Source organism: Sinohyriopsis cumingii, chromosome 8 (genome assembly GCF_028554795.1).
Source record: "Sinohyriopsis cumingii isolate HCF-2022 chromosome 8, ASM2855479v2, whole genome shotgun sequence".
Lineage (NCBI taxonomy): Eukaryota > Metazoa > Mollusca > Bivalvia > Unionida > Unionidae > Sinohyriopsis > Sinohyriopsis cumingii.
In genome coordinates this window covers 87,358,272-87,375,828 of record NC_142968.1, presented here as the reverse complement: position 1 = coordinate 87,375,828, position 17,557 = coordinate 87,358,272, and the positions used below count along the sequence as shown (strand labels likewise).

At 34.6% G+C, this 17,557-nt stretch overlaps 1 protein-coding gene across 4 annotated transcripts in view; it reads right to left on the bottom strand.

Annotated features, from left to right (window-relative positions):
- LOC149794078 (uncharacterized) overlaps nt 1-17,557 on the bottom strand; it is a 177,209-nt gene that overhangs the window by 8,060 nt on the left and 151,592 nt on the right. For 2 of the 4 annotated variants that reach the window (XM_089968031.1, XM_089968032.1), the window contains exons 2-12: nt 15,344-15,477; nt 13,214-13,401; nt 10,981-11,502; nt 10,119-10,307; nt 9,732-9,842; nt 8,555-8,686; nt 7,668-7,837; nt 6,173-6,215; nt 4,941-5,101; nt 2,754-2,942; nt 285-1,260 (exon numbers count right to left, since the gene is read on the bottom strand). In XM_089968031.1, coding sequence (XP_089824157.1) covers nt 285-1,260; nt 2,754-2,942; nt 4,941-5,101; nt 6,173-6,215; nt 7,668-7,837; nt 8,555-8,686; nt 9,732-9,842; nt 10,119-10,307; nt 10,981-11,502; nt 13,214-13,401; nt 15,344-15,477 — 2,815 coding nt within the window. Of the gene's footprint in view, nt 1-284; nt 1,261-2,753; nt 2,943-4,940; nt 5,102-6,172; nt 6,216-7,667; nt 7,838-8,554; nt 8,687-9,731; nt 9,843-10,118; nt 10,308-10,980; nt 11,503-13,213; nt 13,402-15,343; nt 15,478-16,636; nt 16,891-17,557 lie in introns of those variants that run through there. The other 2 variants (XM_089968029.1, XM_089968030.1) reach the window with 2 other exon arrangements.

Here is a 17,557-nt window from a genome sequence, read left to right as displayed (position 1 = left end):
AATAATAAATTTTTGATTCCACATTAATACATTCAAATTTCGATACAAAACATAAAACATACAGAAAACAACATACACACACAGCATAAAAGGCATATATAATATTGGACAAAATACATACACAGTAATGCATGCAAAATGTATAATAAAGATATACAAATTACAAATTAAAAGAAGACAATACGATTAAACCTAGAATGATTTGTAAACGTTTTATAAGGCTTATTTCCAGTAGGCTCCTATTACGCAATATTATTGGAAAAAATATTATGATTGATACTTACTGAACCGCAGTTCTCATGCCAGCTGGAGACGTCAGATGGTTTGCAGGTCTCATAAATATCTTTGTCAGGTCTTAACTGTGACTTAACTACATCAGTAACATTACAATTGTTGAATTTTAGCTTTCGATTTGGCTTAAATGAAGATATCTTAGAGTATCTAACCGATTCTTTGTCTCTCTGAGTGCAAGCTTCGCTGACATTGACGACAGTCCGCTTCTGACAGGAATTAGGACCACCGTAATGTTTACCAGCTGCCGTTGTTATTGTTTCAATGAAATCTTTTGACGGATTCCTCGTATTTTGCATGGAGAAGAGATGGTTGCGTAGTCTTTCTTTTCTAAGTTGTTCGTTGGGAGCATCTTCGTTTTCAAGGTTGAGTCTAATGCCTGAAGGGCGAACATCCTCTTCCACATGCACACAGTCTCCGGGGTGGATCTCATGTAGGTCCCACCAATAAGAGTGAGAATCACTAGTAACATCATTACTTATAAACGATTCATCAAAAGTATTTGAACAGTCACGTGATGTCATTTGCGATGTCTCCTCTGGGGACGTGTCAGGTGTTACTGAGGTCAACGTTTGTGTGTAGACAGATAAGTTACCATCAGGACTGCCTTGTGAAACATAGCTGCATGTTAACATTTCATAATCATTTGACTTCACTGAAGAATCCATACAATCATCATGTATTAAGGACTGGTTTTCCATGGTCAAGTTACATGTCCTTGGCAGATAAACCGTTGCGGAATGGTCTTTTGAAACATTACCTTGACAAGCTAAATTAGATTTGTCGACAGAACAATTTGATTCTGTACTTTGAGTAACATCAGCTGAACTGCATGTCTTTATCATATATATTTTATCTCTCGTAACAGTACTGTCTCCTTGTGTGCGTTGTTTCCAGAGCTTTTCAACAGACTGGACGGTACTCGAAAGGTCAGGCGTAGATTCTTCGTGAATCCTTTGCAAGAAAATGCTGCAGGAAAAAGTGGAGAAAAGTTAAAATTATCGAGTGTGTGATATTATTTATGACGTGCCATTTTAGTACCACTATCAAGAACGTGTTTGTAAACAAACATATCATTTATTCTCTTTGCAAATTAATGTGTCATTTTGCTTTCTCCTTCTTTCTATATGAATGCTCATAATAATCCCCAAGACTTCTGTAAGAAAAGACAGCTGCATTTCTTTAACATAATGATAAAATATGATATATAAAATGTACACCAGGATCATGAAAATGCTTCTTTCTGTAGAAGAAACAACCAATAAATAGTCTTGTATTGTTTTCATAACTCTGTTTTTAACTCGAGTATCACCATGACACAATCCGGAAAGAAACAAATGCCTGGGAAGGTACCATTTAATACAACCAGCACTTTGTAAAAACAAAAAACAAAAAAAACAACATAAGATAAAATTATTAATTGTATGCAAGTCAGGGTGTTCATAATTTTGTTGCTCTCTGATATGTTAGAATGAATTGGTGTAAAAAAAAGTTCAAATAAACAACAGGGAGATGATTACATAATTAACCCATTTTTAACCGTTTTGTATTAATTCACATTTGCACCTCATTTACATGGGGGTTGAAGCACACAAAAAAGAAAAACCACTTTGAATGACAGGTATGTATGACTTATCAGTAGAATTTTCATTAAAGTCTCACAGGAAGGGTATTGCAATGCATGCGTAATGTGTAGCTTTGGCGGAAAAGTTCGTGTCAACTATGCAAACTGTATGCCCAATGTATGCACAATTCCATGCTTGTTTATTGGACTGACCAGCTTAATTATTATAATGAAAAGTCCAGCTTTGCCGAATTGAATCGACAATGTTATCTGATATCTGCAGCAGATGAACAAAATTGTTCGTATGCCAACATTGTGAAGAAAACATCTTATATATATATATATATATATATATATATATATATATATATATATATATATATATATATATATATATATATATCTTTTTTTTTCTTCACTTTGAACACTTTTGTTCATTTGTTGCTGATATCACTATAAACTGCCACATTACAGACATCATAACGACATGACTGAAACATTGTTAAAGCTACGTTAAAAATCCAAATCACATCACATCACATATCACGTTTCAGTACTGAAAAATGTGCAAGATGACCAAGTTAATAGTAGTCAGTCAGTTGCCATTAGTAGAATCTTCGTTGCTATAACGTAATTTTATGTATTCAAACCAGCTTCTAAACAAACAACCATTTTTTATGAGTACAGGTATACTTACAAGAAAAGCAAATTGATTAACCACTGTACTGATATATTTTGAACTGATATTCTTTTCTAAAGTAATCAATTATCTTGTTGATTACCGGCACTCAGGTATATTTTCTACTTTCTTACATTGGTTTTAGTCCGGTTCCAAATGTGCATTTCTTATTGTAAGAAACAAAATGACCATTGAGTTGGTATATAAAACCTCTATTACCTGAATAAGATTGATATTTCACTACTAGATAGCTTCTCGTGCGCCTCTGTCGATGGATGTGTGGTCTGTATCGCATCATGCACTGACCGGAGCAATCTGGCGATGGCGTTCTCTATACCAGCTAGAGGTGAAAATTCAAAAGTATCTTCTAGCCTCTCTATTTGAGCCTTAAATTCATTCAGTTTTCGCCTAAAAATTAAGGAAAATAGCATAAGCCACTTGTTAAGTTTGAAACTCTTTGTAAGCTATCATAAGTAACTTTGGATACATAAATAAATATTTTCTAAACCTAGCGTGAATATATGTCGGCTTCAAAATTTTTGTCTTGAATGATAGACATTAAAAGTTAGCCACAAATTGCAAAAGGATGATAATGCCAGTGAAAACAATTTTGACAAGGATAGTTAAAAGATATCCACATGACTGAACTAACAAATCAAAACTTATTTACTTAGAATAAAGTGACGGTTTAAATGTTCGTGTTTAATGGCACATCAATGAAAAGTATTAATCGTTCGAGGCCTTGCCAAGACACATAACGGAGGCCGACCAGGTTTTGTCTGAACGGAATATGTACTCACACCATTCTGATGGCACAGTCCCGCACGTTAACCATTAGGCTAACGTGGATCCCTTCCAGGAAAAGACATAACTTAGGGTACAAACCCAAAGTGAGGAGTTGGAGTGCTTGTCAAAGGTCTAGTAATTATCTACTCATTAATAATCTCGGGACTTTTAAAATGTTTCTGAATACCATCTTCAAAGTTCTTCAGCTGGACACGGCAAAAACTCTCACAACGTCGTACACCTAAAATGTCAAATATTGTGAACTATCATGGAAGTTTCCTGTTCTGAGGGGGTGTTATAAAAAAATCACATGCTTTGTTGTTGGGGTTTTTTGTGCTCAAGGGAACAATGGGCTGTTGGGACAGTTTTAAATACAGATCACATTAATGTACACTGTCCGGAATTTTTGGAACACAAAAGCTGCAAATGAAGCATCTTCTTTTGTGGAAACATGTGCTTGTTTCTTTGACCAATAAACTGAAAAAGCAATTATGGACTCAAATTTATGTGTGCAAACAGATACGCACACGAATGACCATACTGCATTTCAAAACCACCTTACCTCACAGCTGGGACAAACAGAAAGAGAGAATGGAAAGCTACTAAAAATTGTTAATGGGCAATTTCAGTCTGTCATTTCTAGTCTAGCTACTTCGGCATTTTGGAAACTAAGTCATTCAAAGCTTGATAACTTTAAGCGGCATCGGCCATACTGACTAGCTTAAAGAAAACATTCTCGTAAAATAAATATTCCTCTGTGCAAAAACACTTATTGTTAAATCTGGTGAAGCACAGTTAAAAGTTATATATATATATATATATATATATATATATATATATATATATATATATATATATATATATATATATTAGTATATAAGGCAAGGTCCTCGTGAAAAAAGATGCCACAAAAGTATTTACATTGTTTTCTATGTAATTTATACTGTCTCTGTTTACAGTCACTCAGAATAAACATTCCAAAGAAACATATACTACTACACTTGTGATAAATAGGCTCCGCAATTTTTACATTTTGCTTGAAATAGATTTACATCTTGTTGCTATGGTAGTATTTCAGATACTAGCATTCTGGAGAAGAAGACTAACATAAGTTTCACAATACACAGATGTAGAGCCACCATGTATTTTGGGGGGCCCCGAGTGGCCGAGTGGTCTAAAGCGCTCTCCGTTACAGATCACTGCCATCTCACCTCTGTCTGCGTGGGTTCGAGTCTCGGATTCAGCCTATGTGGGTATGTGAGAAAGCTTGCCAGTAGCTTCTCGTGGGTCGGTGGTTCTTTCCGGGGTTTTCCCTCCACCATTAATACTGGCCGCCATGTATAGCCTATCGTGTGCTGAAAAATGGCGTTAAACCCTAAAACAACAACAACAACAACACCCATGTATTTTGGAAAGTTAACCTCTAACAATGTTTTGTGTTGTTGAAATTGAGGCAGATATACATGTACTTTGACGTTTGAGAGACAATAGCCCAATAGCCCAAGAGGAAATGGTGTCGGATGGAGGTCGGACAAATGGATGAACGTGGGTTTGAGTTCAGACTAAGATAAATTTACATGAAATTTAGCTAGTGGCGGCTAAAGTGGTAAGAATAATTACTTTCCTTCTTCTCTGTCTACTGCTTTATTGACATTTGCGATGATATTTCCTAGTTCTGTGTGAAGCAAGGACAAGTTATGAATGGCACATTCCTTGTTTTCTTCGAGAGATTGTCTTGTGTCAATGAATAGGTTTTGAACTTGTTGTAGATCACATCTTAGCTGTAAAATAAGATCATTTAACTCATCCACTTTGCTTATCATATTCTACGATATTCCAATATGTTCTATAATATTACTATGATACTATTTATGATATTATTTATGATATTTCTATGATATTCTATATTTGTAAAGAACTATATATTGTATACATCCTTTGTATGAACACAAAAAATGAAAGTATGGGTCATTTAATCATGAATTCATTGGGGCTGATTTGAATCCGCCGCTAATTTGTTTCTCTTACCTTTGTATTTGACATGTACCTACTAGAAATTGTATAAAAGTTAGATTACAACACGGTAAACTCTCGCATACGTCATCCAGACACCCAAACCATATGATGTTGAAATAATGTCTTGTTATAAAATGATATTACAGAAACTATAAATAAAGTGTTTTTTTTTTTAACGCGTTACGTGATGGTTACTAGAAGGTCTTGTTCTTGATTCGTACCAATGCTGTGGAAATATTTACATTTTCGCGATTTTGCAAATGAAAATTTCTTTCCACACAAATGTTATAATGATAAATAAATAATGAATACAATATAAAAATTAACAGCTGACTTTGACATAGTTTTCCCTATTTTAGGACGTTTTATCCAGATCAATATTCTTATCTGATTAAGAGAAAACAAACTACAAGATAGGAGAATATAATATCATTTAATAAGTTTAAGTTATCGAATGAATATGTATCGATACATGGACATCGAAATTTTGATTTCTTTTACAGAAAAAAAGTATCATGTGATGTGCATTTTTTTATAGTATCACTATCTGCATTCAGTTAGTTGTTTTTTGTTACTTATCTTTATATCTACTGTAGTTCGTTTCCACTCTGGGCATCAAATCGCTCACAACACACTGGGCTGAATATCGCTTGCGTAAGTAATTTACATTAAATGCCCAATTAAAGGAAAGTTAATGTTTCAAGAGGACTCTTAAAATACGTGCACACACATACACACACACACACACACACACAGATATATATATATATATATATATATATATATATATATATATATATATATATATATATATATAGTAACATTACAAGGCTTACCTGCTCAAGGTATTCGATAATGTCAAGAAACTGATTTTGAAGTCTGGAAAGTAAATGGATGAAATTCTGAAGTGAAATTAAATAACTTACTTAGTAACAAGTTTATAGAAAAATAGAAAGTACTTTATCTTATCCTACAATGTGTATATGTGTATCATTTGGGGAGGACTACACAATTACATTTTTGCTGAGATCGGGTAAATAAGAAAATGCAGTCTTTCGGCACACATGTATAAGGAGCTCACCTGATAAGCAATCTGGCGACATTATTGGCATAAATATTAGAAACTGAATCTTCGATTGAATGATTATTATCATACTGATGTTTGAAAATTATCAGCAAATATTCAGAAATCAAATCTTTTTCTTGATGCATCTACATTAGGAAGAAAAAGACACTAGCATAGAAAAATATGTGAAAACTAAATATGGTACAAGTTCCTTTCATATAAATCTTGCCCAAAGTGATGTACAGTGTAAAGGTTACAAGTTCCTTTCAGATAAATGTTGCCCAAATGACGTACATTGTAAATGTTACAAGTTCCTTTCAGATAACTGTTGCCCAAAGTGATGTACAGTGAAAATGTTTCAAGTTTCTTTAAGATAGATCTTGCCTAAGTTCATACAAATGTTGCCCAAAGTGAAGTACAGTGTCAACGTTACAAATTCCTTTCAGATAAATGTTGCCCAAAGTGAAGTACAGTGTCAACGTTACAAATTCCTTTCAGATAAATGGTGCCCAATGTGATGTACAGTATAAACGTTTCAAGTTCCTTTCAGACAGATGTTGCCCAAAATGATGTACAGTATAAACGGTTAAAGTTCCTTTCCAATAAGTGTTTCCCAAAGTGACATACATTGTAAATGTGACAAGTTACTTTAAGATAAATGTTGCCCAAAGTGATATACAGGATAAATGTTACAGTTCCTTTCAGACAAGTGTTGGCCAAAGAGGATGCACAGTATAAGTGTTACAGTTCCTTTTAGATAAGTACTACCCAGAGTGATGTATAATGTAACGGGAATATGCTATTAAGCACAATTATCCACATTCTAGATGTCCCTAACTCGAATCTGGATCAGTTCCCATTTCCTCAGCCCTAAATATCTCATTTATTTAAATAAAGCTCCCAGTCCATTCTTTTTTAATCTGATTCAATTGATTATCTGACTTGTTTGTAATAATAAATACAACCCTGACCTGTGTTTTGAAACATGGTACTCCTCAAATAAGAAACTCCGTATAACTATAATTAAATAAATATGCGAATGCACCCTCTCACCATTTAAGACCATAGCAATCAGCGTGATTTTGTTACTGAAACGGAGACCATTTTTTAAGTAAGATACTCTTTTACAGGTCTTTGCTTTTGCTTTTTGCAGACATGCTACTCAATGTGACCAAGATGAGACCTCTTCCTCCACTGTTAAACATGTGTGTCTATACGTGAATAGATTCATCGTTTAAAGATGTACAAAAAACAGTAACATTGACCTTTCATTGATACGGCATTGCCACATCCTAGAATCAATCAAACTGCGACAGGCTTCGACCAAAAGAAGATACTGGAAACAGTCCTGATGTTTGAGCTGTTGTGAAATATCCAATGGACGTTGCCCCAATGAGTTCCTTGTGCAGATGTCAAACCCTTTTCTCACCAAAAGCTGGATAAGAATTCAAGCATTTGTTATGAGGGCTTATTTAAGATGTCAATAGAATATATTACTATTGATGTACGGTTATCGTTGTTCAGAAAACAGGAAAAGTATATATAAACACACACACACACACACACAAAATGGGGTTTAATAATTCAGCTATATGTATAAGGTTTGTAAGGTGAATCTATTCCACGGTAATGTACCGACAAGATATTATTGGAAATGAAAGTGCATTTGTATTCCATGTTCACATCTTGGGTTGAAACGTAAAAGAGCAAACACGATGTATCTGAAGATGCAGGATTTGAACCTGATGGCATTTGCTTTTCACGTTTATCTTAATGTTCTTCATTACTATTTCCTTCTTATTCTTTACTAACTGGAACAAATGTTCTTTATATGGTTTTATTTTTAATAATTATACTCGTATTATCCGTGATTGCAACTGTCAAAAACATTTTCACTTTACAATCAGCAATAATTTTGGAAATAACGAATATATCCAGTATGAGGCATAAGAAAATGGAATATATTGGTGATAGGTGACAGTGCATCGACGAATGAATATATTGCAAGTTGAGAACAAGGCCTGGAGATGATGCCTGGATATGTTTGTAGAACGAATGAAAGAAAAAATATACTGACGAATGCCTGTATAAATGAACATAAAGCTACATTTAGTACAGAATTATTGATGTTTGCCTTGTTGTACTATCCTACCTGCAAACAGCTCAACTGTCCATGAGTGGCTGCAACGTGTGCCGCAGTGTTCCCCCTCCTGTCTCTTGGCAGCAGGGTCTGGTTATGCTCCACCTCTGGTATACGCTCTAGTAACAGTTCCAGACACTCCTCCTGTTCAAAAGAATCAATCAAAATGTTGTCGCCATACAGAACCTCCTCAAAAGGGAAGAGATTATTTTTGGGTGTGCAATGAAGTATAAGCACAGCAAGTCTACTTACACTGAGGAAGACTGGGAAAGTGACTGACTATTTCAATATAAATAAATTTAACTGTAAAAGAAAAAAGACCATTCTGCATATTCCCATTTCCAATTCGTTCTGTCTACTTGATTTGGATGCCATTATGAATCTATCACGTGCCAAAACGAAAACGAAAATTTTGAGAGGAAACAATTACCCCTTGGGCAAATGAATACAGGAAAATACGTGTTAATACCTGACTAAATACAACTATCTGCATTGACCAATGCTGAAATATGTGCTTGCTAGGTGTCATACAGTGGAAATCCACATAATTTTGTTGTCTTTTTCAACATTGCAAATAGAAGCCCCGAGAGGATGGTTGAAAATAGCTATGACTCAACTATTCCTTAAGATCTAGATATAAAATAGTTAACAGTTATAGAAAGTTGAATTTTAAGGGAGGTGAGCCGGTTGACATCTTTAAGGTTATTTTCACCCATGATGATGCATTTTTAACTGGAACATTGCCTGCGAAATTAAAGAGACTCATATATCCCATGCCATTGTTAAACAGACTCATATATCCCTTGCCATTGTTAAACAGACTCATATATCCCTTGCCATTGTTATACAGCCTCATATATTTCTTGTCTATATTAAACAGATTCCAATATTCCATGTCGCTATTAAAATGACAATTGTACTGTTCTAGATTGATGGTGTCTAATTATATGCCAAATTAATGCACCAACGCACTCTTCAAATACGCGCACACATGTATTGTTCAAGACTTAACTGATAGACATAAGCCACTTTGATTATTTATAATAAATTTTGTTTTGCATATAAAATTGCATGTCTTAATTTAAGTAACATCTAAGGTGCATTGCTAATATTTACGCAGCTAATATTCGAATTCGAACTTGAGATGATCAGCGAAAGAAGAAGAAAATATAAAAAACAGGTTCTTCACCTTCCCGTGGATTGCAGAAACTGTCAAAAGTCGTGTAATCAGAGACAATCCTAAAACATTATAGTTCAATGTCCTGTCTAAAAGGTACTGCAAACAGCTGACTTGTCCCATCTAAAAGACAAATAAGATTAGTGTTCGTACAATGTAAATAATTATGTTTTCTTTATAACGGCCTATACGAATCTTTCTTCAAGAAACCATTATCTGGCAAAATAAAAGGAACTGAATAACTGTTTCCAAATCTTCGAATGTTACTGTGAGAAAATGAAATTGAAGATTCCTAGCTTACAAAAGACTTCTTCTAGCAAATCGTTGCCAGAAACGTGATGTACTTCTACAATTCATTTAATATTTCTAAAATAGCAGCATAATATGGGCAAAAGAGACCTTAGCGGCAAGCTCCAGTGGCGTCATTCTGTCATTATTTAAATCACTGCACATCCCAGGAAACCGGCCCAATGCTTCAGCTACAGCATCAGACTTCCCCATTATCACACAACGGTGTAGCAAGTTGTTTCCATCCTTATCTCTCATTTTCACTGCTACTGCTGGGTCTAGGATCCGAATATGGTGGATCTAAACAGACAATAAATGCAAAGTTAGCGAACAATTCAAGGCCTCCATTTCATACTTACATTGGAAAAAGTTGACTCACGTTTCCATCGCACAATATCAGTATATACTGTAGACCTAAGACACCCCAAGAAATCTGCTTAGATCATGGATCAGCCAAGGCGTAAAAAGTAAAAGGAAATATTGCGATTAAGATAGTTTCTAAAAGATATCTGATCAATTAAATTGTCTCATCAGTGTGTTTTATTACTTCATCTCTCTCTCAAAAACTGTTGACAGTATTATAAATATTTCGTCATAACGAAAATATTTCGTCATAACGATTATGAGCGTTTTGATGGTATTTTTAGAAAAACAATGACAAAACGTTTTACAGTCATATCAAATATCAAACGGTTTTCTCAGATGAAACGAAAAAAGCAATTATAAAGCACTTTATAAGAACACGTATTGTCAACATCAATCACAAAGTTCATTCCAACCACCGGTCTCTGCTAAAGATAGCTGAGAAGAAAAGGAGAGGCTAAATTGAATGACAATTTGTAAAGTTGAGACAGCCTCTCTCTCTCACTCTCTCTCTCACTTCTTCTGAATTAAGTGATGTACAAAGGTTTCATCATCAAACAAATTTTCACCTGCTCATACATGATAACATTCACACAACAATGATACATACCGTATTTGTTGCATCATCGACCAGAATCGGACTGAAGGCATCTGTTGTGTCCATTAGTGTGCTCGTCGCTTTGGCAAGCTGATGATTCAGATCATGACTTGTATTGTCAAGGGTACGATTGCTAGACTTTACATTGGTTGGACCAGTGTTAACAGTGTTAACACCATTAGGATTTTGCTTTGAATGATGCCCCTTTCGTCCACTTTTTTCATCTTGACAGGTCGTCTGTGCCTCATCCCGCCGCTTGTAAGAATTCGTAATATCTTGACATGGGTTGTTCCATGTTGTGAGAATGTCAGCAGAAGGTGCATCAGGAATGCACGTGATTACTGTTTTCTCGGAACTTGTTTTGCTCTTTCTGGGCATATGTAGCAACCTCCTGATGGTTCTAGAGCGTTTGGATCCACCAGATCTGGAGTCTTCCTCCTTCATAAGGAGCGGATTGTTCTCGATCCCAGAGCTCTTCCATCCCATTTTTTTCTTCCAATTCTGACATCTCATAAATGGGGGACGTCTTCCTCCCTAAAATAATACACACCCTTTGATTATATTCAATTGTATCATTTCACACTGCAAATTTATTATGTTAGTGCGAACATGGGCCATCATTGAATAGATATGCCTAAAGTATCAAATTAGTAAGCTAATCTTTTCATTTCTCACATCCTAAATTTAAGTTCATAACTGCTGTACTTTATACAATTACTTTCTAAAAGACCAACAGCCTCGTGCATAAACTATGATGCTCATTTTCATGTAATGACTCTGCATTGAATCGATGAATGGATGCATGTATTTATGGTATATATTGGTAGATAGCTAGGCAGGTTGTGTTTCCAGTTGGTTTTGTGTGTGTGTGTGTGTGGGGGGGTGTCTCAGTGAACAAGGAAACACCTGTAGTTGTAGAGCACTTCAAGACACCCCAAACCAAGCACTAAATACATGCTGTCACAAGGACAAGATATAATACTTTGAAATGATTTATGTTAAAGATCCATGTTTAATGTCTTCATGAATTAACAAACCAAAACATAGTAGACATTCAAATGTGATGTAAACTTTTCACTGCAACAGTAATTCAGGAATTTACAAATGTCAACTATGTAAGTAAGGATTCCTTCTCATTTCAATAGTCACTACGTAAGCCAGGAATGCTATAAGAAAATGACAGCCACATTACACTACAAAAAAAAAAATATTAAAAAAAAATAAAGGGTCTGAAAGAAAACATGTTACAAACAATTTTTGTGGCAGATAGCCCAACAGTAACATGCTGATTATACTGGCCTAAGACCACAATGGGATACTTCTTTCAAGCACACATGCTTTAAACGAGTTGTTCCTTGAATCCCAACATTTTGTGGCCAAAATGTTTAAATGGTAGAATTGGTTAGCTTCGAGTAGTTGATTACTATGTTGATTTATAAAACGTCAAAGGTACTATACCAGCCATGGGCTTTTGACCATAGCATGCTTTCATTTTTAAACAACAGGATATATATATATATATATATATATATATATATATATATATATATATATATATATATATATATATATATATTATATATATATAAGATGGAAGTAGCTTTCTTCGACAGATACAAAAATCATCTGACATTAGTTAAAAGTGAAATAGGATTATTAAAACAGAGCCCTAAATGTCACAGCACCGTACTTGATATTACGTCATCAGTCAGTAATGAGTGATGTAGAGTCTACGACCGAATGCTTCAAAGCCAAGAAGATGCAATGAACCAAATTATTTTCAATACTGTTTACCCACGACAACTGACCTCAAAAATAAAATGAAATATGCCGTACGTTCTCGTTTCGGCATGGCATATGAAATTGTAAATCCTGAGATCAAAATCGTAGTATTAAACTTAGAAGTGATAATACAAAATGCGTTAATTGACTCTAAATTAGCTTAAAGGAGTACACCCCTTAAAACTAACCAAACATCATTGGATTATTCATGTGAAAAGTTATATAATGTATAGTACCACTTAAGTAGAAGAAATTGCGGCAATCAACTTGAGGACCTAAATTAAATAGTACCCAATGAACTCAATGTACAAATCTCTTTTCTCCTAATTTTTCACGGCTAATTCATGGTGAACTTACAAAAACGGGCGGCGTGGGATTATGTCTAAGAAGTGCATTAATTCGTAGTCTAGATACGAGTCAGTTAATGTGCATAAAGTGCAAGCAAGATAGTTTGTGACCCTACCGCCAGGAAACTTGATTTTTTCCTCATGACGTCATCAGAAGACGAGAAACATTCTGATATTTTGTCATCGATAGGAAACTGCTGGACGTAATGCTCAAACTCTACGTCATCATTTGAGTATTGTCTACTTTCTACTTGAACGTGCTCGTCCCCGTACCGACCCCTGAGAGACGTCATAGTGATTAAGTCTGCAAAACATAAACAGTTGTCACGATATATTATCAAACGTCAATAAAACGTGGATGATTGCCCCCATTTATTGTCAAACGATAATAAAACGTGGAAAGTTGTCCTCGATTTATTGTAAAACGATAACAATATTGAACACTTTAAATATTTTAAATGTACACTGATAACAAACAGTACTATTTATGCTGCAATTATTGTTTCAGGTCTTACAACATCGGTCTGTTCGTCTTCTAACATGCATGTTATCGCCAGATTTGAAACGATGAAGCTTACAACAGATCGCTTATTCATGCAAATGTCCTGCAATAAAAAGTTATTTTGATAGGACACAAACCCAAAGTAAATATTATGAACCATTTCTATACCTCTTGCATCACAAGTACCGTATATTCAGATAAGTTCGAACATATTTTATAATTTCATCCTTGATTCGGCTGTGGTATTACTTACTGTTCCAGCACTCTCAAAGATGGTATACATTTTGAAAACATACTTGAAAATGAATGCAGAAAAAGTGGGTAAGTACATTATCCAATCCAAATTAAAATTAATACAGCGATGAAAAAGTAACTAGTCTTTAACCAATATTCTAATTTTGTGATACGCAATAACCACTACTTTAACTTTTTTCGCAATTTACAAGTCATGCAGTCGTGGGTGAAATCTCCCTCTCTCTCTCTCTCTCTCTCTCGCTCGCGCGCGCGTCAGTTGATGAAGGGCAATTTGATTTCTTTTAATGACAAATTAACACTAGCTAATAGATTTAAAATTGTCGATCAATAGAAGTTGGAAATACAATATAATCTAAGGTGCTTAATATCACTAAAATGGCATATTTCTTGAAAAGGTCATATGCGACAGCAGTTGGCTAAGAAATCTGGAATAGGAAATAATATCTGTGAAATTATGACACGTTCCATCACTTTTTTCCTATCGATGACTTTTCTGTAGTTTTAGATGACTCGTCAGCTTGCACCTCCTCATCACCCTCCCTGTTATTGGAAATTCTGTATAAGGATTTCTACTTTCGTATTTTGGATTATTTCCTTACTCTTTCATTCTGGATCGCTTTCCCTGCGATGGAGAGTTCAGTATCACTTCATCTTGGTTAAAGTTAAAAGGCGGCCACTAAACTTCTAGTTAAAACTGCACAGAATGGTGTTTTCCATCAATTATTTAAACTTGGAATGTGTTCTGCTGAATCACTTCTCTTGCATTTTTGGCAGTTTGTTGTCTATTTTTTTTTATTAATGTAATAAGGACGGGACATTTTCGCCAAAGCATGTTGTGAACCACTCTGTTGGCAGGTTTGTACAATTTATTTTAATGTGTTTTTCCAAGCATTTCTTACCTACAAAAATGTGATACCCCAGCATATATTAAGTAAGAACAAATCACTTTTTAATAATATACTAAACTAGAAATTTCCATCGTTATTTTCTTTGTTATTTTTTTAAAGGCGTCTATATAATTTCAGTTACATTAAGCAAACTGGCAATCAGTCGCAATTTTTGCCAAAATCCATTAAACGAGTCTGACACGTTCTTTTCAATGAATTTCCTTTTCAAAAATTATTTACAAATTAAATAAGCTCGTTTATTTTACGGCCTAACATAATCAACTATTAGCGCTATGAAAAATAAGATACCTCAATTTTATCGTAAAGGTGTGCATACTAGAATTGTACCGACCTTTTCCAAGTTGTCAAGAACACATCCTAACATCAAAGGTGGGAATGTGCAGAAGAAACAAATCGGAATAAAACAATATTCTTTGTGTTAATCTTTAGAAAAGAAATAAGAGCAAGCATGCCGAACTTTTTACCCTGGTCCAGAAATTCAATTTGGTATAAAACAGCATTGGTTCATATTTGCCAAAGAAGGCACGAACACCAGAGGACGCATGCATTTGTTAATGTGCTTGATTGATATCTAGTTTTACCTAGCAAAGCCTCTGGATTTTGTGTAAATCTGTCATCCGTTGATTCGTACCCATCCAAACCCTCATCCAGCAAGTGCATTTTCCCCATGCCGTCGAATTCAGAGGGATCCTCGCTCTCATTGGACTCCAGAAGCCTGGAACAAGGACACAACATTTACACTGTATACATTATGACATTTTTTTCAGTTTTAAAGCGACTAATCGTATGAATGTTTGTACAATGTTCCTTCTCTCTAAATGATAAAATGAAAGTGACCTTGTCTGCGTTTGTGTTGGAACAGAAACAAGAATTGGTTTATTCAGACAACATGAAAGTCCATGCTGGGTCAACTTTCCAAGAACATTTTCCTCGGATTCGCAACGACTGGTAAAGTAGGTTTATGCATGATCATCAGAGATGACCAAATCTTATCGCAGGCCGTCACATCTGAAGAAGAAGCGTAGAGGATTTTTGCCCGTTGCTTGCGACGGTGATCACTGTTTTTACACCTTAAGAACTTGAAAATGGTAGTTCACTGAATTAAGAATTAGTTATTTGTTCTTTCAATATCTTTACTTACACCCTTATTAAACTTTCTTATATATTTCTTTCAGACTGTAAAAAGATTTTTCCCCACCAAGAGCAGGTACAAGAGTGTGTTGAGAAATAGCCTGTCAAGGACGAAGCTCAGTTACCCTGTAACCATCAGCACAGCAAGGATATATGGGAAAGTGTATATATATATATATATATATATATATATATATATATATATATATATATATATATATATATATATATATATATATATATATATATAATTTAAAGACTAATGATTTTTGGCATGAAAACATGATATAACTTAATGAAATAGCGAATAATATGTAAATAGATGTACCGTTGTTGATATTTATTTGTTTATCCCCTCACTTTTATGATTGTCATGCGTGTCTTTGAAAACTCTTGACACTACCACGCAGTTACCCGAATCGTATCAACCACTCTTGAGAAGAACAAAGACAGGAAGGGCATTTGAGTCGAGCAAGTACAAAATAAAACGTTAAAACACACTTTCCACGACATGAGACGCTTTTAAAGGGTCCTTCCAAAAATGTATACTAGGTGAACCAGGTTATGACATAGATCAAACATTATGTCAAGATTTCAATAGTGCCTAACAGATTCAAGAGTGAAATTTAACTGTATTGTTTATGATAATGGAGTCAGCTTTGGCCTATAAAATAAATTTATATTAACTATGATCGGCACTTTAAAGTTAATATAGTATCATTCAAACTTGTATCAACTACTACCTCTGGATCAGTTCCATATTCCGAATGTATCTTTTCCTCCCGAATTTCAAGTCATCCGATAATGGTATAGGAGAGATGACGTCTTCATTTTCAAAACCTAGTATCTCCATGCAGCAAAACATATTTTCTTTTCTTTTGAATTACCTATGCTGACAGACCGATATTTAGGTACAGAGACTCACAGCACCATTGCATGTATAAATCCGTGGAAACTGGTACAGGAAATAATGGCTTTTTAAAACTATTATTAAGACGTATTTCAAGTCTAACATACACTAACACTATGCCACTGAGAGTCAGACACGTTTAAGTACACCAAGACAAAACTGATATAGTGCAGATTAAATTGTCCCAATAACAATTGAGTAATTATATGTTGTTAATAACAATGGACAATAATGTCTAATGCGTGAGGATTTCCTACCAAGTTTTAAAAATATAGATCACCTTGTCAAATAAACGTTGGTTACCGTGCGTGCTCACAATAGCATTTTCAGTTTGATCCATTGTATTGAAATAAGTATCCAAACAATTTGTAATTGTGCGGCTGAAAGCTTCAGCTGGCGTTACCAAACCGTCAAATAAGACCATATCCTTAAATCTACTGCTTCTACAGGCAATAATTCTATCTCTTAACTAAGTTCTTTTATCGATTACAATGGTATACATGATTTTAAAAAATATTACTTGAGCCTAAATCTCCTATGTTTGAATAGACATTATCACTGACTACTGAATAACGCTACCACCATGTGTAAGTTCTTTAATTGATTTCACATATAATATCTCCGTTATTAACTGTTAGATGACATATGGCAAGCCAACTTAAATATAATTTAAGTCGACTGTACAAAGCCGTAAAATGTTAAAATAATTTCCCACAACAAAGACAATTATGAAAGGATTAAGAATTAAAGGGAG